Source organism: Mercenaria mercenaria, chromosome 14 (genome assembly GCF_021730395.1).
Source record: "Mercenaria mercenaria strain notata chromosome 14, MADL_Memer_1, whole genome shotgun sequence".
NCBI classification, from domain to species: Eukaryota; Metazoa; Mollusca; class Bivalvia; order Venerida; family Veneridae; genus Mercenaria; species Mercenaria mercenaria.
In genome coordinates this window covers 65,471,876-65,496,653 of record NC_069374.1, presented here as the reverse complement: position 1 = coordinate 65,496,653, position 24,778 = coordinate 65,471,876, and the positions used below count along the sequence as shown (strand labels likewise).

Genomic DNA, 24,778 nt, shown 5'->3' with positions numbered 1-24,778 from the left:
AGAAAGGATGGATTAATCCATGCTTTTGATTTTACATTTGAGATGGTCTGCGAATGTGTTTTCCACTTTAAAATGTTGGGATGGATTAATCCATCTATTTCTACCTGTATCAATATTATTTGTAGAAGTTGTAGAAACATACGCGAAGGAAGGATGAACTTATCCATGTCTTTCATTTTACATTTTAGGATGTTCTGCACAACATGAAATAGAGATGGATGGATTAATCCATCTCTTTTAATTCTTATCAATATTAGCATTTGTATGTGCCAGTTTTGAAAACATGTAGAAATAACGGATGGATAAATCAATGTCTTACATTTAAGACGGTCTTACAATGTCTTTGTCCCTGCATAAGATAAGGACGGATTAATCCATCTTTTCCTATAATCAATATTAACAATGTTTTGTAGAAGTTTCGAAAACTTGCAAAATGAATGCATGGATTAATCCATGTTTTCATTTTCATATATTATATTATACCATATCTATATTATCATTATGACATTTTAAATAGAATATGTATCAACAGACCAAATGAAAGGATGGATTAATCCGTGTTTTATATTGCACATGAAGTGTAATATTTGTTCAAAGTATATTAAATTCATTTGGACAATAAGATGGATTAATCCATGCATTATCAGTAATAAATGCAGTATTGGCAAATGGATTAATCCATGTTTATATTATGTTGTACTGAGGAACGTAGAATAAATTATATGGAAATGACAACTTGTTTTATTCGTTCCTTTGTCAATGCATGGATTAATCCATGTAATAATTTCTACATTTATTTTCAAATTTGACCATTTCCAAAATAGTTCTCCGTTATTTGGTCAAAACAAGGACACTCTAAATGGCGTATACCACCCCCAAACAGGGATTTTTTGTCAAATCCCTTTATATAATATCATCAGTTAGGCGTAATATTGATTGTAAATACAAACTTTGTTAAGATACAAACACTTTCAAAATTAATCTGATGAATAAACATTTTATTGGAAATGGAATAATGAGTAACGATTTTATGGAATACGAAATAATTAATTAACTTGCATATAAATCGTCATTTATTCCTTGGGCTGGAAGAGTTAATGTTTGATTCAGCCCTTTCTGTATCAAGGTGTGTTGGGTATTGTTCGCAAGATTCAAATAAGAGCTTTTCATAATCATAAGCATCTCCAGGGATGGTTTGATGAAATCTTTTCATTTTAAGATATCTCAAATAATGCAGTGTTTTCTCTCCTTTAAAATCCCATGTATTTTTTTTTAATAGAATCTCAAATGTGCGACAAATTTTCTTAGTAATCTAGATATCTTGAAAATAGATGCGTAATGATGCTAAATGAGAAAAATCTTCGAGGGATTTCATCATACTTTTTTCTTATGGTAGATTCAACAGATTTAATTTCTCATTAAATCCTATAATTCTAACAAATAGTTTGTTACAATTTACTGCAAGAGCCTTATTAAAGATCAGTTATTTTGCAGACTGCAAAATGTGTTAAGAAGATTTTTTACGCAATGGGAGTCAGAAATCGAAGTGTATATCGTTTTGTTTGTTTGGGAAAGTCACCAAGTGTGTAAAGTGATAACTGCTTTACATAGTTTATGATTTGAAACTTAGTAAAATATTTTGTAAGTTGCGTAAGGATCCAAATATTTAATACTTTTAAACATTGATTAGCTCACTCGCTAAGCATTCGGCGTAGCATTCTTTTCCATGGATATTGCACTTGTTTTTCCTCAACACATAATCACAGATCACAATATTCTATATTTTTCAAATATAAATAGTTTATATATTCAAATAAAACAAATAATCACTATGCACGATTTTAGCAAATGCAAAGCTACGTACATTTATTTAGAATAAAGAATATATAACTAAATAAATCATAAAAAGGCCATTTATATTGATATCATTAACTAAGAAGCAACCAATTAAACACTTTTTACAATCTGAGTATTTTCTTTGACTAGTGACATTGTTTTTCATGTTGTTCAGCGCCATGCGATCCTAATTGAAACTGAAATTGAAATTGGTCCTTTAATAATTTCAGTGTTGTTTTAAGCAGACACAAATTTTACGATTAAAGACGACACATGTGACATAACACGATAATTGACTAAAGGAGACACGTGTGATGTACACGGTAGTAGCATATTACTGTCCCCTCTCTTGACAATCATGGATTGCGATATAATTTTGGTTTGATCAAACGTAATAACGATTTTGTTAATAATAGTTGGAACCGCGGTATCTTTTGAAAATATAAAGTTAGTAAATGGCATTTGACTCAATACTTACAATAAAATTGATATTGATTTTTTAATTGATCTCGAATGTCATCGTATTCTTTCATAATATAATTATTACTGAAAAAATAAAGGGGAAGAATTTATATGAATATAAGAAAAACAAATGTTCAAATATAAGAAAAACATTGACGTTCCCTTTATTAAATTGATGCAAATTAATTGATGCTTGAAAGAAAGAAATTGACCTAAAAAGGGTAATAACGGGCCTAATATATAAAGAGAGCAGTCAGAAATAGTTTTGAATATATCTATGCCTGATTTTTAGGCTATAAATGTATAATTTAGTGCTAGATAATTTTTTCCTTCCATTATTTTTTGTTGGGTTTAACGTCACACCGACACAACTATAGCCATATGGCGACTTTCCCGTTTTGATGGTGGAGGAAGACCCTAGGTGCCCCTCCGTGCATTATTTCATGACGGGCGGGCACCTGAGTACAACCAGCTCACGTCACCTGGCCAGCGTAAATAGAAACGATCGTGACTAGCGTATCCCGGGTTGAGTACACGAACTGGATTTTAGAACTTGATAAGTAGTTTTATGCTTACAGCTGTATCTTGTTCTAAAGGTTAGCCTACAATGTCAGGTCAAAAGTTCCCCTGTCATTATGTAGCGTCTATATTATTTGACCTTTAGTGAATTAAACATATTTTACTTTACTGCAGTCCAATTTCAAACAAACACTTCAGAATAAACAGAATATTATTGCTTACATCACGTTTTCTTCTGTTTTCTTACATTACAAATATTTCTAAATTTTGCGTGCTGCAATGAATTGTTCATTTCATCCTTTGTATTATTTGATACTCCTTAATTTCATCAAACAATTTAAAGAATATTTTGACTAACACAAATAAAACTTTTTGACATATTTCTATGTGTTTATAAGCTGAAGATTCCATGTTAGTAGCAATCTTACCCCCAAGTTGGGGGAAGACATAAATATCAGTCAGTAGTTACCCATGAAATCACATGTTTACTTTCAAAATATCACATTTATAAAAAGGTATATTGCGCATCACAGGATGGATTAGAAATATGCCTACATCGTGTAAATGAGGAAATAGCTTCTTTGATTTTCACTTCATGCAAGGTTTCAAAAGCACATCGGTGACAGGCAGGTGACTTGAACTAAGTGACCTTAACCACTCGGCCATGGAGGCCCCCGATACGATAGCATTATCATTGTATTATAATTGTTCTAAAAAGTGTCATAACTTGGTCAAAAATTCCTGTATACTAGATTTACCGTTCACAATGTCTGTCAGTGTTTCAACCATCTTGTGACATAATACTATGCAGATATAGATTTGGGCAGAGGAGGGCGAATTTATTCCCCTCTCCTATTTGGAAACAATAACAAAAGGGCCATGATGGCCCTAGATTGCTCACCTGTTTAGTGTAAATAAATGTGACAAACGGCAAACAGTTCAAACACTATAATGCTTCTTAAGTTTTAAAAGCTTGGTGGAGAAAACAGACAATTAGAGGAGGCTGAGGTACTTTTAGAAGGTTATTCAAAATGGTTCTATTTTTACTTCTAGCGGCGACTAAAAAGGAACAAGTGCTCCAATGTGCATAAAATTTGGAGATAACCTTATAATGATCACGGGAGGGAATCCAACATATGTATTCCCAAATGGGCACCGCTTGAATTCATATGTTGTGCTTCTGGTAGTACATATGTGGTAAACATTTCGAAGTAAAACAGGTGAGGTTTTTATATAATTTTTGGAATGATGTGTCATACACTTGGCACGTATTTCCTGTTCGTTTCTTTATCCAGGTACCATTTAAGCTAAAGATCTGTGGAGTTCTAAAAAATCTAATGCACCACATATGTAGCCCATTCACAACATATGTATCCCATTCATTTTTTTACACAAAAATATTTTTCTAGCAATGTGATCTCCAAATATTTTTTCTTCTGGATGGGTTTTAGCATACGGAAGGTTGCGAGGGCAAAATTAAGCAGGCGCATGGCAATTAATAGACAACATATTTCCACCAGTTGATAAAAATGTTGCTATTTTTCAGTTATACCGCTTCACGGAGGATATGTTTTTCTCCGTCATTTCTACAAAAACAGGTAAGGTAAATGCACTTACATGCTAGGTAATGTATACTCGGTTGCACTGCATCGCGATTATTTGGCAAAACAATGTCATTTTCACAATATTCAATCACAAATAAAAATCTCACGTATTTTTCAGTGAAATGTTTACCACATATGTACTACCGGAAGCAGTATATAATTTTTGGAATAATGTGACATATACTTAGCACGTATTTCCAATTCGTTTCTTAATCCAGGTACCATTTAAGCTCAAGATCTGTGGAGTTCTAAAAAATCTAATGCACTACATATGTAGCCCATGCACAACATATGTATCCCATTCGGTTTTTCGCCGAAAATATTTTTCTAGCAAAGTGATCGCCATATACTTTTTTCTGGATGGAGTTTAGCATACGGAAGGTTTCGAGGGCAAAATCTAAGCAAGTGCAGGGCAATTACAACATATTTCCATCTGTTGATAAAAATGTTGCTAATTTTCAGTCATACCGCTTCACGAAGGATATGTTTTTCTCTGTCATTTCTACAAATACAGGTAAGGTACATGCGCTTACGTGCTAGTTAATGTATACTCGGTTGGACTGCATCGCGATTTTTTGGCAAAACAATGTCATTTCCAGAAAATTCAATCACAAATAAAAACCTCACCTGTTTTTCTTCAAAATTTTTACCACATATGTACTACCGGAAGCACAACATATGAATTTAAGCGGTGCCCATTTGGGAATACATATGTTGGATCCCCTCCCGTGATGATGCTACAGACCAAGTTTCAGGACGATGCATTCAGCAGTTCCTGAGAAGAAGTTGTTTCAAGGTATTTCTTTTTTAACTCTAGTGGTCGCCCCCCCCCCCCCCCCCCCCCCCCCCCCCACACACACTGAATAGTGGAGGCTTTAAGACTGAAAATAGGCTCGAATTGTGCACTTTTTAGAAGAGTTTGATCTTTTATCTGAAATAATGAAGTAGATAAAGACCAACACGCTGTCAATTTCCAAATTTACTATAGTTCCAACGTTTCAGCTACATGCCTTCTTCAGGGAATAATAATAATAACAAACAACGGAAATAACATGTATTACTTGTAACGTGTTATAATGAAGAAATAAATAATTGATACCTATAATAAAGTAAATAAATACGCATAGCAGCAATAATGCGTACTATAAATTATTTGTCCCTTGAACTCATTTATAAAAGCCACTGGTATACAAAACTCACCATATACTTATTTATGTAATACAAATGTCCCATCATTTTAAGCGAAATATATGTCAGAGGAAATTATTAATCAGTCTGGGTGCTCAGAAATGAAAAATATGTGCATATATGAGAGTTACGGCACTTGAATTTGTCAAGTTATGGAAAAATTGGACAATACTTATAATGATACATTTAAAGTTTGGTTTTTTAATAGTTTTGTTCAGTTATCGTTCCGAAAACGATGCTATAAGTAGTATAGGTCATGCTTATGGGTTGTGAAACCATATTATTATGCCCCCCCCCTTCAAAGAAGGAGGGGTATATTGTTTTGCAGATGTCTGCCGGTCTGTCGGTCGGATGGTCGTTACGCTGACCAATCGGTTTCCGGATGATAACTAAGGAACACATAGGCCTAGGATCAAGAAAATTGATAGGAAATGACCCCTATTGATATTTAGATCATTATGTCAAAGGTCAAGGTCACAGTGACCCGAAAAAGTTAAACGGCTTCCGGACAATAACTTGAGAACGCTTGGGCCTAGGATCACAAAACTTGATATGGAGGTTGATCATGACCAGCAAATGACCCTGATTGATTTTGAGTTAGTAGGTCAAAGGTCAAGGTCACAGTGACACAGAACAGTTAAACAGTTTCTGGACAATATCTAAGATACGCTTGGGCCTATGATCACGAAACTTAGTAAGAAGGTTGAACATGACCAGCAGGTAGGTTCTATTGATTTTGAGGTCAGTAGGTCAAAGGTCAAGGTCACACTGACCAAGAACAGATCTACGGTTTACAGATGATAACTCAAGAATGCTTGGGTCTAGAATCAAGAGAATTAATAAGGAGGTTGGTTATGACTAGCAAATTACCCATAACAATATTGAGGTCAGTAGGTCAAAGGTCAAGGTCACAGTGACCCAGAACAATTAAACGGTTTCCGGACGATAACTTGAGAACGCTTGGGCCTAGGATCACAAAAGTTGATAGGTGGTTAATATGACTAGCAGATGACCCCTGTTGATTTTGAGATCAATAGGTCAAAGTCACAGTGACCCGGAACAGTTAAACAGTTTCTAGACGGTAACTCAAGAACGCTTGGGCATAGGATCATGAAACTTGACTTGGAGGTTGATAATCACCAGCAGATGTCCCCTATGGGTTTTGAGGTCAGTAGGTCAAAGGTCAAGGTCACATTGACCCAGAACAGTAAAACATATTTTGCCAAATAACTAGAGAATGCTTTTGTCTAAGATCACTTATTACTGGTAAACGGCCCGTACTTGATTGATTTGAGGTCAGTTCGTCAAACGTCCAGTGCACAGTGACCAAATAAAGTTTCTGTTTCTTGTGCAGTTAGTGAATGCATCAAGGGGGGGCATTTCGTGTTCTACAGCCTCTTGTTTAATATTTCAGCCTGTCTGTCCGTCCGTCTTTATACCTGTCAATGTCCTAACACATTTATCAGATTCTTACCCTCCGCACCGTAATTTCAGATTTGTTTAAATTTGCGTAAGTATTGTTTCATTTGACAGTACAGAAATATCCAACAGTTTTTCCTCAAAGCGAGCCAAGAACCCTCAAATTAAGGTCAGATGTCAAAAAGGCCAATAAATTATACAACCATAATTATTAGCCATAAGCGTTCCCTTAATGTAAGCTTATCGTTTGCAGGACATGATTTTAATAAGATTTAATAATTAAATAAAACAATATTATACACGTGACGTTTCAAATTCAAGTAAACCAGGAGTCAAAGGCAAAAATAACCTTGTATTATCCGCAAACGCGAAGTCTAAAATGTCTTGTTATAAAAGAAGATGTTAAAACCTTTCTCTATCAATCTACGTGCGTACAATGTAATCGCGTTGTTACGTTTGAACTATGATTTGACGGTCGCTTAGAGCCGTCGTAATCCCATTTTGTTGTTTCCACGTCAAAGGTCATGTCACCAATTTTGAAAAAAATGACACATTCGGTACTTATATATAAAATGATTTCTATATAAACTATTTTAATATTCTATAAACTTTGTAGAGCGTTTCTTTTTGTCAAGAGAATAAAGGTCAATGCCATCTGAAAATAATTAGATTTTGACATTCTTATTCCTTTTCACAAGTATTTAACAAATTATTATTTTTAAATAAAGAATGCGGTATCCTTTGTTCAGTTATCATGGTTTTACTTTATTTTGATTTCATATTGTTTTAACCCAATTGTATATGCCTCATTTGAAAATGAGACATATTTTGTCTGTCCGCCTCAAAGCATGACTCCACATTTTGTCTCCATACATGCATATATTGAGCTAAATTTAAAAACCAGTGTCAATGAGAAGTCAGGTGATTAGATGGGCGTATTGATCCTTGCATTTATTCACATTTTCATGTTCCTCACATCGTCACTTGTAAAATACATGATTAATAACATGCGATAAACATTGCCGCGAAAATGTGAACTGATGTATACCTTTTTATTTACCACTTGTTTTCAGCCCTTTAAAACAAATTTCATTTCGTCGAGGATAACATCTGAAACTCGTCTTTAAATATTTTGCGTGATGTTTTAATTCTTATATACGTAATAATTTCAGCATCACCCTTGTTACCCGGATAATACAAAATGATGTGATAACTCCAACATGCTATAAAATGGCCGATCAACGATTTTGAAAATTTCACGTTTTTCGGTAAGTTGCTGTGGCTTGATAAGTGATTTTAACCCCCAGATGTTGCAAAAAGAACGAATGGCGATTTGTTTCCATGGAACTCAAACTATTTTACTGTATTTTTGTGCATACAATACACAATATGTTAAATAGTTTACAAACACCATGTAAGTTTAGTTTGAAAAATCATAAAAAAATATTTAGAATTGTTTTTCATGCTTGTAATACTGTATATACGACTCTACCATTTCACTATCTGTCATAGTTTACAGTAAGTTGTTTACTTTTGCCGTTTTAATGTCAAAACCATTTATATTGATCTGTGTATGAAAAATGGATATTAGCCAAAAATGACCATGGATAATGCCCTACATGCGTTGTCTTTGAAAGTGGATAATAACCAAAATGGATTTTTTTCATTGACACCCCATAACAGATTGACCAGTTTTGTGTGCGTGGACATGTTTTGATAAATTACTTTGTAACAACATGATGATATGAGCCTGTTAATATTTTTATGCTAGTAACAGGCACAGTGTACAACTTGCACCTTCCTGGTATCAAGTACACATGTGCATATGTATTATTTCCCCGCGCTGTCCCTTTTTACCCCACGGTCTCCATAAACTACCTTTTATAATCACTAACAGCACAAACCCTGTTCACATTCTGAATACTTCGGTGTACATATTGGTACACCAAGACCTCTCTTACTGACCACGTGTATAATACATTGCATTGAGCATGCTACAGCAATAAGTTACCACATTTCATGCGTATAGTCTGATATACTTATCTAATATACAAAATTCTACCTTAAGAACACCATATGCAAATATCAAACTAAACTTTCACGAAAAATAAACGCAACAATTATATTTCCTCACCATTTCGTTTTAGGAGCATACATCAATACTTATATTCCATATTTCGCTTCCGGTCATATATATGGCGCTGCACAAAATGCTTGTGAACCTCATGCTATTTTACCACGAGGCGAATCAATACAAACTTTGCTGTGTATAACTCAACGCCAATTAGGCGTGACTTAACCGCTATTTTCAGTGTTTACCGCAGTATTGTTATGACCTAAAAGTGCAGACACGCCTCGATGCATAAAGTTGATCTATACATTGCCTCATTTACAAGATATATACTCAACACCGATTAAATTCCTTATTCAAATACCAAGGTTAAAATATGGCAGAGAGAAATCGAATTTTGGGACTTTTAAGCGGTGGAATTTCACAGATACAATGATTCAAAATTAACAATTTCGACGTTAGTTGAACGTGTTAACATTACAGTGACAGCTGGTGACCATCCACGTTCAGTTGCACCGCGTCTGACAAGCATACGTCAAGATAATATGATACGTCAACATCATTTACGTAACAGCTTTGTGACGTCGCAATCCACGTCACATGTTGTAATTGGAAATCCCGGACGACCAATTCACCGTGACACAGTCAGTTTGCGTAAACGCGATTATTCATTTCCGTCGTCCAACTCGATGTCAGGCTCTTGTCATCGTCAAGAAAAGCAACGCTGGGCTCTAAATAACCGACGACGTCAGTGGGGAACTGTTATATTTAGCGACGAATCAAGATTTAATCTCCAACACGCTGATGGATAGGTCAGAATATACAGACGCCGCAACAAACGTTTCGCACAATGGTGACAGAGTCATAGTATGGGCAACAATAAATTTCACCTTAAAGTCCACCTTTGTCATAGGCTGACATACAGAGAAATGGTGGCTATACGCGTTATTGACTGCACTAACGTTAAAGCATGGAAAGAAATATGATCTCAGACGATATTCATTTTTTGATGATAATTTTTTTTTCTGTTATGTTTACTTTGATTACACATATAAATCTGTATGGTTAAACATCAGTAGGTTATAAATATTGACTATTACAATACTTGTTGCGTTTCTTTTTCGTGTCAGTTTACAATGTTGACTATTATCCATATAACATTTTGGTTTTGATCTTCGAAATTTCTGTGAACACTTTGGTTAGTATCCATCGACTAATACATATGCTTATATATTTGTAAATTTGGGTTATTTGATCTAAGATAAAATCTTCCTAACATGTTCATATCATTGTTTATATATTAACTGAAAATTACAAAATAACATTCATTACCGAACGTCCATTAAATGAGGTTGAAACGGTTTGAATCGCCAAACTTGTTCTCAAAAGCAAAATGTAAACATTGTTAAAGGGTTTCCAAAGTGAATAATATGTCCCATATGCAAATTGTTTAGTGCAAATGGTACAGCTTGTAAATGATTTTCAATCAGTTATAACACTTTAAACGATCAGAATGAGTAATTAGAAAATATTGAAATAAACAATGTCCTTACCAAGTTTGACAGTTCATCCAGTTTGTAGTATTTTGGAATTATCATATCATTTCGTATTATCCGGGTAACAAGGGTGAGCATGTCGTCAGGTGTAAAGGCTGTCGTTGGTTTATCTATTGTGTCTAATTTAGGATGTTTCGTGACGCTTCGTTGGCTTGCACGCGGTTTATGCAACACGTTTCTTTCTGTCGTCCTGGCACACACGCTAACACAGCATAATAAAATTTTGAAAGTTGTGTGTGTTGTGTTGGCATGCGCGCCAACGCGACAAAATGAAGCCGATTAAGATACACAGAACACAACAGAAGGATACGTTTAATTTTGTATTTAACAGAGAGCTCGAGTAACGGAAAAAACTTTTACACATTTGATAGATTCTAAAACTGTTGGCGAGAAAGTGTTGTTTTTTTTTTTTGTTTTGTTTTTTTTTTGCAGTGAAGAGAGTACGTCATCTAGTTGCTCAAAGTTACTTATCAATTTTAAGTCACTAAAGAGAGGATTCCAGCTAGATGGAAGAAATGTTAACATTTTTTAAAGAAAATATCTAGAAAAAAATTGGAAAAGCATGCCAGTAATATTCTTAAGCAAACGCGACGAATGGCAAATAACGTCACGGTGTAATGGCTCCCCAGAGACATATCTAGCGAATTACTACCTTCGTACCTGTAAAAAATGTCAAAGGTTTAAAAATCATTATAATTTTGGTTAAAATAAGTCGATAGTCAGCAGTTTTTCAAAACTTTGATAGAACGGTTATTATCTTACTTTTTCTTATTTCTATTACTTTTCAAGGGATAGCTATAAGTACTCGAAAAGCTGTCAATTTCTGTAATAATGTCCCTGATGCGAAACCAAGGTGCGAGCAACATCTTAAAATCAGGACTAAGCCTAATTTTTGGAAAAAAGTATCATTTTTTGCATAAAATGTGAAAATGATATACCATGTTTTTCTTAAAATGGTGATCCTAATAAAATTCTGATAAGAAAATACCAGATGTACCTGGGTTGAAGCAATTTTCATAAAATGCGTGTTTTTCTTAGAAAGTACTGAATGTTTCCGGTATTATTTTCAATGTAAAATGACAACGCATAGCATCTTAGTGTCAGCATTTCTAGCCTTTCACTTCTTGCGAGATAGTCCTTGTCTTGAAGGTCTGTCTATAGACAATCAATAAGTAACAAAAAATATTGGGTTTTCCATAATGCAGTGAAACATGGCCACGTGACTGAGATACATGATAAAAACGATAATATTGCGTAGGAAGACATCAGCAGGTACCTACATTCACATTGATTCTACCTAGCAGGTTCTACACAAACTTGGAACGATGTAACGTTACATAGCTTTAAATTCTTCTTTACAATAAAGTATCAATACAGCTTATATCTGGCATGAAAATTACCTTTACTAGGCAGGAAAATAGCACTATATACTGATATGGACTATTTTCGGTGTGACCACAGAGGCATAATTGGCGAATTTAGTTCCTTATTTGAATACTTTCGCAATAATCTCCACTTTCTTTTGAGTAGTGAATAGTTTCGATGTAACAAAGTCGTCAAGATGGCTTTGACGCTTTGTCTTATTCCATATGAATGTCTTACAGGCTATCATCTGCATGTTTTTAAAAATATTTTTCAATATTGACAAACGAATACGTGCATATTAGCAATGAATATAATTTGTCACGGTCTAGTGGGTTTTGCCATAAGCTTCAGAATATTGTATGAGAAAATTGCAATGAAATTGTCGACTAAAAAGTTTCAGAAAAGTCTAATTATGTATACACTGACATTTTATCCACTTTTGTATCAATTCTAGTTGGCATGGCTTCAGCCTTGTTCTTTAGATGAATTTTTACAAAATAGGTCAATGTATACATGTTTTACATGTAGAATTGCTTAAATCAATAAGGTTCGACACGCTTCAGTAGATTTGCAACAAACACCAAACAAATTTATGTATCGCACCGCCACTTAAAAGACAAATATTTGTACAAAATACTTTTAGAAGTAAACAAAAAATAAAAAAGTTATGAAAAGTACAATGAAAGTCTCCACTGGTAAAGTTTCATAAAAATCAGCCTATATTTTGTTAAATACGTCATGCAGCGATGGGTTCTACATCAGAATTGTAATATTATGATATAATACACAAGAATCGTACAAAACAAAAAAACTCTTCTACAAAGTGCACAACCTTTCGGCTTATAACCTACACCAAAAAGCAGGCTGAGTTCCCCAACTTGAACAAGTTTGGGAAAGGTCTTGACAATGATGCTACAGACCAGGTTTACTGAACATCCAATCAGCCATTCATGAGAAATCGCTTACAAGTATTTCTATTTTAGCTCTAGTGGACCCGTAAACGGATAAAGCTCCCCCATTTGAAAAGATTTGGGAGATAATCGTATAATGATGCTATAGATCAAGTTTGATGGAGACCCATCCAGCGGTTCATGAGAACAAGTAATTTAGGGTACTTCTATGTTTAGTTATAGTAGTCCCTGAGGGCGTACAAAGTGCCCTAATTTGAAAAAGTTTTGGAAATGACCTTACAATTATGCTACAGACTAAGTTTGGTGAACATCCAATAAGACATTCATGAGAAGAAGTCCCTCAAAAGAATTTCTAGTTTTAGTTCTAGTGGACCTTTAAACGGTTCAAGCTCCCCCATTTGAATAAAATTAGGACAGAACGTTACAATGATGCTACAAATCAAGTTTGATGGAGACCCATGCAGCGGTTTATGAGAACAAGTAATTTAGGTAACTTCTTTTTTGGTTGTAGTAGCCCCTAATAGGGTCTAATTGCTACCATTTAAAAACGCATGTGGAAGAGAACCTTATAATGATGCTACAGATTAAGTCCTTGCAGCGGTTCATGAGATTGCTACCTATTGAGACCCCTAAAAGTAACCAGGTGTCCCCAATTGAACAAATTTGAGAGAGAACCTCACAATAATGCTTCAAGTTTGATGAAGATCCATCAAGCTTTGTTTTTGAGAAGTTGCTTTAAGAAATTTCTCTCTCTAGCTCTAGCAACCTCTGGAAGGGGCCAAGTGCCCCAATTTGAACAAATTTGGGAGAGGATTTTATAATGATGCTATAGACCAAATAACATGAAGATCCAACAAGCGGTTCGTGAAAAGAAGTCATTTATTTCTCTATTTTTAGCTATGGCGTCCCCAAAAAGGGCCGAGCTGAAACATCTGAACAAACCAGATAGATGACAGTGCCAGGATGCTAATGGCAACGTTTGGTGCAATTCTGACTAGTAGTTGCAGAGAAGAAAAGTGCAGACGGATGACAAGGGACGTAAGACTGATGGAGAGTGATCACAATAGGTCATCCTTACCACTTCGTGCCCAGATGATCTAAAAATATACACACCAACACCAAAGCTGTAGTAATCCCAGTATTCAGATGCGGGCACTGATCTACCAACGTCGGGATGGGTATATGTTTCTCTTCCAGATGCATTGTTGGTTAGATCATTTTCCTCCCTTGCAAGTCCAAAGTCAATAAGACGGACATTAAACCAATCGTCCAACAAAACGTTCGGAGAGGAAATGTCTTTATGAATGATACTGGCCCTACAAAGATTATAAGAATAGAGCAAATTATGTAAATAATAATGCATGTAATAATATTATTGACTACAAAAATAGTGTTTTTCTTCTTAGATATGATGCGGACTGGGACTAGAGATAAATAAATAAATAAATAAAACCTATAAGGATTTTAGTGATATTAACAAGAGAATGAAAAGTTGTGTTATGTTTTAGATGTTCAAGTGTGTAATGATAGGTAAATCAGAGTAACACTTGTATATTATTTTATAACTATCATCATGTAGATCAGTTAGAAATTGTGGCCTCTGATAATGTTAACAAAGCTTTTCCATAATTTGATTCTAAAACCTAGCTTGTTACCCAAGATGGCCCTGTTTAAAATTTGACCTAGATTTTATTAAGGCAACATTCTGGTCTGGTTTCATATAGATCAGGTAGAAATTAAAAGATTAAGCTAGACGTACCTTTGTAGAAGGGAAGATGACGGTGGATCGTAATGCCATCCAATACAAAACTCCTGAAGGGTTCACACAGAGAAGGCGCAGCTATCACAAGCCAAGATCATATTTTAAATATTTGAAATTAGGATCAGTCATTCCCTTCCCTTCTAAAAATGTAGGTCTAGCTAAATCTTTCAATTTCATCGAACATATAAACTTCTTAATTGGCTCCACATGGTAAAAGGCAATGATGTGATTTATTTTCATTACATTTTTTGTACAATCGCTTATTGCTAGATTTATCTATTTTCTACAAGATTTATGGGTTATCATTGTTTTATGTAATAGATGCACATTCTGTTGACAAAACTGTAAATGCACATTACATTAGATAAACTGCAGATATCTGACGTTCTTCTATATACTTATATATACATATATGGAGAGGGGTCACATATTATGCTTCTACTTTAACTCCTTGGGGCCGAAATACGACTAAAGGCGCTATATTTTCTACCCCTGTCGCGTCGATATCCGACTACACGCGCGTAATCAGGACTCCCCAGGACGGCGATTGACGAGTAAAGTCGCGGCACCGAGATCATGCTGATTGCGTCACGTACTTGTTAATATTTGATAATCCTGATAAAAGCAACATTATTTTGCATACCGGCTATTATTTCTTAAATGTTATAATTATTAATTATGCTTATTAGTTTCCTTGTTAAAATAAATGTTTGTAAATATGCGGTAAAGGAGATAAAAAAAGACGAACTCCGCTGTGTTTCCTTCAAACTGTATTTCAAAAGATTAAAATAATGTCGGCTGACAGAGACATTTCCTACATTGAAGAAAATTTTCATTATCATGCTGATAAGTCCCGTCGGATGATGATTGCGACGATCAAATTTCATTATAAGAGAAATGGATGATCGGAAAATGTTAAGTTTTAGAAAGCTGAAATATTCGTACACTTACATCGCATTAAATTCAAATGGATAAAAATAACACAGAAAAACATGTTTCATACATAAAAATATGTGTAAATAAACGCTTTTTCTCAATTTAATAATTCTTCAAAGATGGGTATAAATATTACAACTAAACTGTCTCAGTGCGTATCATACAACGTTTGTGTACATGTTTAGAAATTAATTATACATAAAAATAAACCCATCGATATTCACACAAAAATGGGTGTAAATTTTGATTAATGCTGATGTAAATACTCTGTGTTAATAATGTGTTTCTATTTATTGGAATTTAATGTCTTTACATGTGAAAAAAGTAATAAAATCAGAAATGTCCAAATATTTATCAAACGGAATAGGTGTGTAAAAATGGTAAATGTTTCGAAGTGAAATTATTATTCTACTTGGATATAAGTTACGGACGAAAGTAGATATATATAAATATTTGTTCGAACTTGGAAGATTTTATAAGTATAGTTTGATTTACACCCATGTTAATAATATTTCAATGCATGATTTCAATTGACTGCATGCGAGTGTGATTATGATAAGATCAGATAATATTCTTCGACGTCAGGTGGTAATTCTTATCTCGCCGCAGCATGTATATTATGTTATCGGCCTCAGGGAGTTAAGCAAATAAAATTCATTTTATACCTCTCCCAATGGTTTGTTGTGATATCAGAGTATATATCTGGGTGACACAATTCCTGATACTGACCTTGCGTTTATTCTTGAACATGACATTCATTACACAACTGAACTATGCCAGTCCCTTTAAGTATTTGAACTAATTGGGTGACGTATAACGTTCAGAAGTCTCCTGACTTAAACATTTTATTGCGACGCTATCCATCACAAGTCTCTAGACGTAAATATTTTATTGAGACATATGTGCTATTAATTTGCATTCTCAGTCTGATAGTCTTTCAAACTTTCCAAATATTACATTTATAGCATTTCATACCCTTCAATTAAGTGTAGACACTACCATGTTTTTCCTATTATACAGTCCTTATGCTAACCAATGACTATTCAATTTCTTGTATTGCTTCGTTATGATCTTGGGTGGTGATATCCGCGTCTTCTCTGTAGGGCCAATTAAGGACTTTATATGCTGGATGAAATTGTGGCATTTAGAGCATTAAACCTCCAACTTAAGATCAGAATATCAGATGTAAATGAGCTAATCAGATCAAGAGATTTATTTGGAGTTCACAGATGTGAACAGATAACAATAAAGCAAACAAGCTTCAGTTTTTGCAAATAAAGCATCATAATATTATGGTATGGCAAGAATATTGTAAGTTTGTTTGTTTGTTTTGGGTGTAACGCCGTTTTTCAACAGTATTTCAGTTATGTAACGACAAGCAGTTAACCTAACCAGTGTTCCTGGATTCTGTACCAGTACAAACCTGTTCTCCGCAAGTAACTGCCAACTTCCCCACATGAATCAGAGGTGGAGGAAGAATGATTGCAGACACAATGTCTTTTATCAAATCGTCATGGAGAACATACGGCCCACCGAGGATCGAACTCACGACCCCGCGATCCGTAGAATATTGCAAGAAAGAACATATTCATACCTTAAGGCGAAGGGAAAAGTATCGTTAGTTAATCATCCTATATCTCTGACATTCTGTTTTAAGTCGCATTATGTTTTTAGGATTTATGAACCATTTAGCTTTAGAAAATGGAGTGTTTTTAAGATACAAAAGTTTGAAAGTATAATTCATCGCAATGTAGGCAAACCTTTTAAAACAAAATCCAGAAATGGGCTAAATGGGCATAGTTTGCTGACCTGAGGAGAACATTAACCTTTTGACCTTACTTCTGAAAAACTATGGTGATCATCTTTCTTTAGTCTTTTTTTAAATTTTTGCTGTGACGGTCCCATTATTCATAACCATTACAACACATCTGAGGAGTCCAACTAATATTGCTTAAGATAAGGTTTAGTTCAATTACAAGAAGTTGTTTAAAGATTTTATTTTATTATTTTAGCTCTAGCAGCCTAAACCAAAAACATTTAAATTACATTCATAAAGCTCTATCTAAACATAGTTCAAGATGTTCATGAGAAGAATTCATTTAAAGGTTATTTCTAATTTTTGGCACTGGTAGCCCATGATAAATCAAACACTCTGGATCTGACAGCCCCTTAGCCCCCCTATGAACAATTTATTTTATTTATTTGTTTTGTTGCGTTTAACGTCGCATCGACACAATTAAAGGCCATATGGCGACTTCAACGCCTCGAGTGAGGCTCGAACCCACATCGATAAGGGGCAAGTGATTTGAAGTCAGCAACCTAAACCACTCGGCCACGGAGCCGCCCCCCACCCCCACCCTTCACCACCAGGAACAAAGCAGAATCATTTTAACAAGAATTTGTGACAGAGTTACCAATGTCCTCCACGTAGAAACATTTTTTTCACAAAACATACTGCATGCCAATAGAATATCTTCTTCTAAGTAAGGGAGATAAATACTTACAATGCACATAAACCATATTTCATTTAAATCACGACGAAGTTACGTCGTTTGAAAATGTCTGGAAATCTATAACTGGCGAATAATTTCAAATGTAATATCTGTATTTTAAAAAATTAATGTAATTTCATTTTTAAATTGTTCAGAAAAAAATAAATGAAAATACATAAAGGATATTTAAGTTTTTTGCATGAATATGGTTTTAATTTTCATCGAGTGGTATGAAAATAAAATAATTCATGAGTGGCGTAGTCACGAGTGAAATATGCGTTTCTCATACATCGAGATGAAAATAAAAACCATATTCATGCATACAATTTTAATTTTCTGTTTATTATATACGCAAATTATTTAAATCGTCGTTTACTTACATTTAGAACGAGCAACAACAACAGTACAGCCGGAATTTAGTCTTATTTTAGAAATAAACGAAAAACTTTACCTTTACAGTATACACAAAGACATTAAATATGAAAGTGTAGTTGTACGAGTTGTGTACAACAAGCAGTTCCCGATAATATCGACATAATGTTGTGGTTGTCTTTTCTGGCGTTCTCCCGTGTAATCGGTTAGAATGTACCATAGGCGGGCTGTAAATATTTTGACTTGAGATAGTTTGCTTCACTATCCATATACATTTATTTTTTCACTTCAAATGGTAGATGCACCTAGGTAACTGCCCAAAAATACCAAAGTAGTTCCGGAAAACCAGAGAAAATATAGAAAATATGTTGCACTGCAGTAAAAATGTAGAAAAAAAATGTTTCACTGCAGTGAAAAATAAATACATTTGTACAGTAAAAATATAAATTATATTTCATCAATATTTTCCAGTATTTCATTAGTATGTATATCATAAAATGAAATATTTTATCACTTTTCGTGGCAGGTACACAATGTTATTAATAAACAAATGAAATGACATTTATATAATTCTAATGAAACTTGCTTTTTAAATTACACACCAGAGAATGTTAATACAAGTGATAGTCAATGCATATATCTAATTAAAAAATTCTGTATTTACCTTTATATATTATTAAGTTATACGTTGTGGCTGGGTTTGCATTCTGTAAGTCTACATTAGTAAATAACATTTTATATCTGTGAAAACCAATCATCTTACTTTATTCATAAAATCATTTTTAAATTAGATGTAAAACTGATATAAAGCACCTGTATTGTATTTTATCATAAACTTATAAAAGGGAAGTATTTTCATGTACCATAAAAAAGAAACTTAACTCAGATGCCAATGATCTTGACCTTTGCATATGACGCATTGTCTTGTACTGGTGAATATTTATGCCAAGTTATTTAAATACACATCTTTGCATAATAAACTACAGACCAGGTAAAAAATACCAAAAACGTTTTATCTCCAAAGGTGACCTTGACCATGTGCTTGGGGTCTGCGTCTTACATGCAACATATTATTTTGTTATGGTGCTGTCTGTGTCAATTTACTTGAATATCCATCCATGCAAAATAAAGTTACCGACAAAAAATGATATCTTATCTTTGACCTCTAAATGTGACCTTAACCTTTAAGACAAGGGATTGGGTCTTGCATGAGACACATCGTCTTATTATTGGAAATGTTTGTGCCAGATGCTTTTGAAAGCCCTTTATGAATGGTAGAGTTATGGACCAGACATCAAACTGATGCTTGAAACCCAAGACCTCCAAGTGTGACCTTGACCTTGGAGCTCGAAGTTCAGGTCTTGCGCATTCGGAACATTTGAGCCAAGTAAGTTCAAAATCCCTTCCTGAATGGCAGTTACTGTCTGGACAAGAAAGAGATCATGTTAACCTTTGACCTTTCAGTGTGACCTTGACCTTGGGGCTCCTGTTTCATGGTTGAAATGTATTAAATGAGTACTAGATGCCCTCGGGCAACATGTCGAGCCCTCCAGCTGTCAAAAGGACTAACATTTATGATACTATTAAAAGAACTAATTGCGGTAAACATTTCTGCCAAGTTATTTAAGAACATCTCCATTCATGGTTAAGTTTTTGACCTTTGACCTCTAGGTATGACCTTGCCCTTTCAGGGTCTGGGAGTTGCACGCGACACGGCAAACATTTATGCTCAATAAAAAAAGATTGCTTTATGCATGGCAAAATAACAACCCGGACAAGCTCTAAAATGACCTTTGATCCCCAAGTAACAATGACCTTTGAGATAGGGACCAGAGGTTTGCACATGACACTTCGCCTCATTGAATTAAACATTCATGCCATTATAAACAAGATTCCTCAATGCATGTCAAAGTTATTTGCCGGACAAGATATGACATGACCTTTGACCTCCAACTGTGACCATGACCTTTGAGATAGGAACCTGGGGTTTGTGCAAGACACTCTGTCCCGCTTAGGTCAACATTCATGCCAGTAGTAAGGACTGGTGATATGGTACTGGTACCATATCACCATGGGGCTTGTTGCTAGGTACCATATCACCATCCAGCCCATGCGTTGCTTGGGACCGCCATACAGGGTACCATATCACCACCCAGGGTACCATATCACCATTTAGGGTGTCAGATCACCATTTAGGGTACTTTAATTATTTACCAGTAGACAATAAGAGAAAAGGTACTTTCTTTCGTAAAAGAAATGGAGTGGCCCTGAAAAGGGCCGTTGTGTTTTTTTGAGTTGTGTTTACTTCTTGGCCTTCCTGTGGTTGTTGATAGATTTCATGTGTGCACCTCTTCCTGTTGAGCCAACTCGTTTGTTTGGCACTGTATCATCCTGATCATTTGATAGAGGCCTTTTGTTCGACTGTGTACTGACATTCTGCTCTTCATCCTTACTGTTTCCCTGCTGAGTCGTACTTGTTGTTGGAGAAGTGAAGAGGATAGGTACCGTAAGTTGATCTGCCTTGAATTTCACATCACATTCCGTCCGATGATGTCTACGGCTCTCCTTGATGGTAGAGTTGAGTTTGACCAGATTAATGTTGACAGTCTTGATCTCTTCAAGTATGGATGTTCCAACTTTAATGAGGTACGCCATATGTACTTGCTGGTGTTGTGACTGTTGCTGAGCTTGTTGCTGTGGCTGCTGTTGATACTGTTGTGTAAAATTCGCCTGTGGTGAGGTATAATATGAATCTACCCCATTCTGCATGGTATTTTGAGGTACCGATGTATACGCAGGTTGATGATTCGGTGTATAGATATTCATCTGTGGTACTGTTTGTGTATACGGTTCAATGATATTTGTTTCCTCCATGACTTCTTCAAGTATAGATTTGGTAGAAGGTAAGATATCCTCTTTCCTTCAAAAAGTGACCTGAACGTAGGATGTACCGCCTTTATATACCCTGCATAGAGCCATGATGCAGAAGTTACACGTGTTTTCATTGGCTGATCAAGAATAAGTGTTAACATGAGCTAAGATCCATGTAATTTTTTACATTTTCTCCTACAGTCTTTTTTCGAAATCAACATTTCCATCATTACATATTAGCATTGTATAGCCTAGGTCTAGACCTTTCTAACAAGGGTCTATTCATTAAAATCGGACGACTAATCAATGATCAGTCAAGAAAAAGCGTAGCGTCAAGAAACACAAATACAATAAGCCATTTTAACATTACATTTAGTCGTACAGAAAATGTATCAATGACGTCATTTATAGTGCTCTCTATTAGGTTCGTGCGTCTTATATTTATATAGCGCACTGCTCCATAGGCTTCATTGCACTTTCTGGCAGTTACCTATAGTATGGAGCTTGAAGACAGACTTTCTTATATTGAGAGGAGCTACGACAGGTTGGGGATGGACATCTCGTTACTCCGACAGGCCATCCAGGAGGCTGAGGTTGAGCGCCTGCAGAGAATGCAAAGCACGCAAACTCAGACAGAGGATGAAGAGGTCGTCGAGTATACTGAGATGAGGGCGGAGGAGGAGGAGCCAGCCGTGCAAGCGGGTCCAGGGGACAACCAGGGCAACCCCATTGTCATTAATGGGCCAGGGAAGGTGGAGGAAGCGGGCCAGATCCAAGCTGCTAGTGGTGAAGGGTCGGACTGGGAGGGAGATGACGAGCCGGCCTTCACCTTCCAAGGCGGACCTTCCAAGAGGAAGGACCTTCAGTACTGCCTGACCTGTCGTGGCATGCATTATGTTTTGGAGATCCTCCAAACCTAAAACCAACATCCCTTTTCAGGGCTACACACATCTTTTCAGATAGATACCTACATTATAATTATTGTCAAAAAATAATTAAAAAAAAAAAAAACAAAGTTGTCTAAGGCCCCAAGGGTAGTTTAGTAAGGCCTCTTCTGATTTGTTAAAATTAAATATGTAAACTTGATTCTGAATAGTCCGTTGTTTCTCTATCCAGTTCGTGCCTTTACTTTATATACAATGTTGGTAAAGGTATAGGATATACCATTCACTATGGGTCTACGAAAACCTGTTCGTTTGATACGCCGGTTGATCAAGAAGGATCGGACCCTGACTGGGTGTACGCAGAGATTGAAAAGAGACAGAGGCAGGCAGGACTGAAAGCCTTCTTTGCAAGACGTGGGGTGGAGTGGCCACGTCCGCGGTACAGAGTTAAACTTAACAACCTGTACCCGGACTTGACTGAGTTTAAGACTCAGCCAGTCAAGCTTAATAATTTATACCCGGACTTGTCTGAGTTTTATTAAGTTTTGACTTTACAAAAAGGTCCTTTTAAGGACCAACCAACTATTTTAGAGTAGAAAATACCTTGTATATTGTCAATTGAAAAAAAAACAACAAACACTTATTATTTTTCTAAACATTTTTATTCAAGATACAACTTTAAAGAAAAAACACACACAATTATGTTAAAAGTCAATGTCATTGTTTTTTTTTATAACTTTGGCTGCTTTTGCTTGGGTTCTCCCTGGCTCTTCTTACCACCAGCTTTTCGTTTGGGTATGAAACGCTTCTTATCCTCCTTCTTAATCTCCTGTTCCTCGGTTTGTGGTGGGGTATCCTGATTCTCTACCGTATTCCCCTGAGGCACTGTTGGTATGATCAGATCAAATGCACCATATGCTTTAGGTGTTTTTGTTTTCTTAATGCCATGTACACCAGCAGTTGGCTTCTGTGGAACAAAACCTTGTCGCGGATCAACAGAGGGTACAGAGCCAAAACCAAAGTTGACGGTGTTTTCCTTCACCTCTGCAATATCTGACCATTTGTACATGCGCGGTCGTACTGGTGGTATGCTGTCAGAGAATCCTCCGACAGGTGGAAATAATGGTCTACGGGCTGAAGTCGCCTGTGTGTCCTTGCTATCGTCTGCTTGTCGAGTGGGACATTTGTTAGCAAAATGTCCTAATTCGTTACATTTGTAACATCTCAGATTCTACATGTAGCTTTGATCGTTGGAACATTGACTTGCAAAATGTCCTTCCTCCTTGCAATTATAACAAACGTCCTTTCCATTTTTGTATATCAGCCAGTTCATAGCTCTGACATGCTTCTTTAATTTCTCCAACAACACGTCCCTTGGTTGTTGATAGTGCATGGTATCAGCCCATCAACTTTCTCTACAGGTGCATAAGTTTTGCTTTCCATCTTGTCTCTTCAGATTTCAGAGATCAACTGATGTCGATGTGCTGGCAGTCCCCGTATTTATAGGATTTTTCAAGGTCATCATGCCAGCTCGGTTTCTGTCAGTATTAAAGGACAATCATCAAGGGATTTGTATCATTTCTGCCTAGGCAAATATGGCAGCACCACGTAAACTAGTACCTTACTCAGATACTTTGAAGATGAAGAAGAAGAACTAAAGAAGCATCGTTTATCATTAACTAAAAAGAAACAAATCTTAGCTAGTAGAAAAGAACGGCGTGAGGGTTTAGAAGGAAAACGTAAACAAGCAAGGCAAGATCAACATGATGAGAAACGACACGACCTGGCAAGCAACTACTTTAACATTACACCTAGAATGGAGCAAAAATCAAGAAAATTCAAGACGCAAAGTAAAGTGTACGATGTTACATTCAAACCCTATGACTAGCCATATGACTTTACCCATGATCTATTCAATGCTATGGTAGACAAGATGAAAGAGGAGTGTCAGACCAAGCCAAGAGATAAAGTTCGAGTCTCAATTGATCATCCCGGTTTGAAACTTGGAATACACGTCCCATTTGACAATGCGTCAGCAGTGACAGGGGAATCTTTGCTTCTAGAAATTGAAAATGTCATGCAAAGCAAAGAAGATTTCAAGATTCATGATGGTCAACTGCGTGCTGAAATTACTCATATTTCCATGCCCGAAGGATACGGCAAAGCCAGACGAAATATGCAGCATGGGTCGAATGTCAGTATAGAGAACATGACTCAATCTAAACGGAGTGTCATACAAATTGACAATTCTAATGACAGCATGTGCTTGGCACGATCCATTGTTGTAGGTATATGCCATGCACAAAAATCAAATACCGAGGAATGGAAAATACGATTGAACTTGATGCGACAATCCAAGAAAACTTTACAACAGAAGGAAGCTCAGACGTTATTGGACAGTGTTGGAATCGGATACGATCAGCCGTGCGGAATAGAGGAGTACCAGAAAATCCAGACCAAACTCTACCCAGACTACATTATCAAGGTTCACACTCAACATGGTAAAAGTGAACCTTTGTTTACCCCACCC

General features: G+C 35.7%; 1 protein-coding gene across 2 annotated transcripts in view; it reads right to left on the bottom strand.

Annotated features, from left to right (window-relative positions):
- LOC128548550 (uncharacterized) overlaps window positions 1–24,778 on the bottom strand; it is a 351,915-nt gene that overhangs the window by 132,415 nt on the left and 194,722 nt on the right. For both annotated transcript variants that reach the window (XM_053523737.1, XM_053523738.1), the window contains exon 14: window positions 14,045–14,247. In XM_053523737.1, the coding sequence (XP_053379712.1) occupies window positions 14,045–14,247 (203 nt within the window). The remainder of the gene's footprint in view (window positions 1–14,044; window positions 14,248–24,778) is intronic.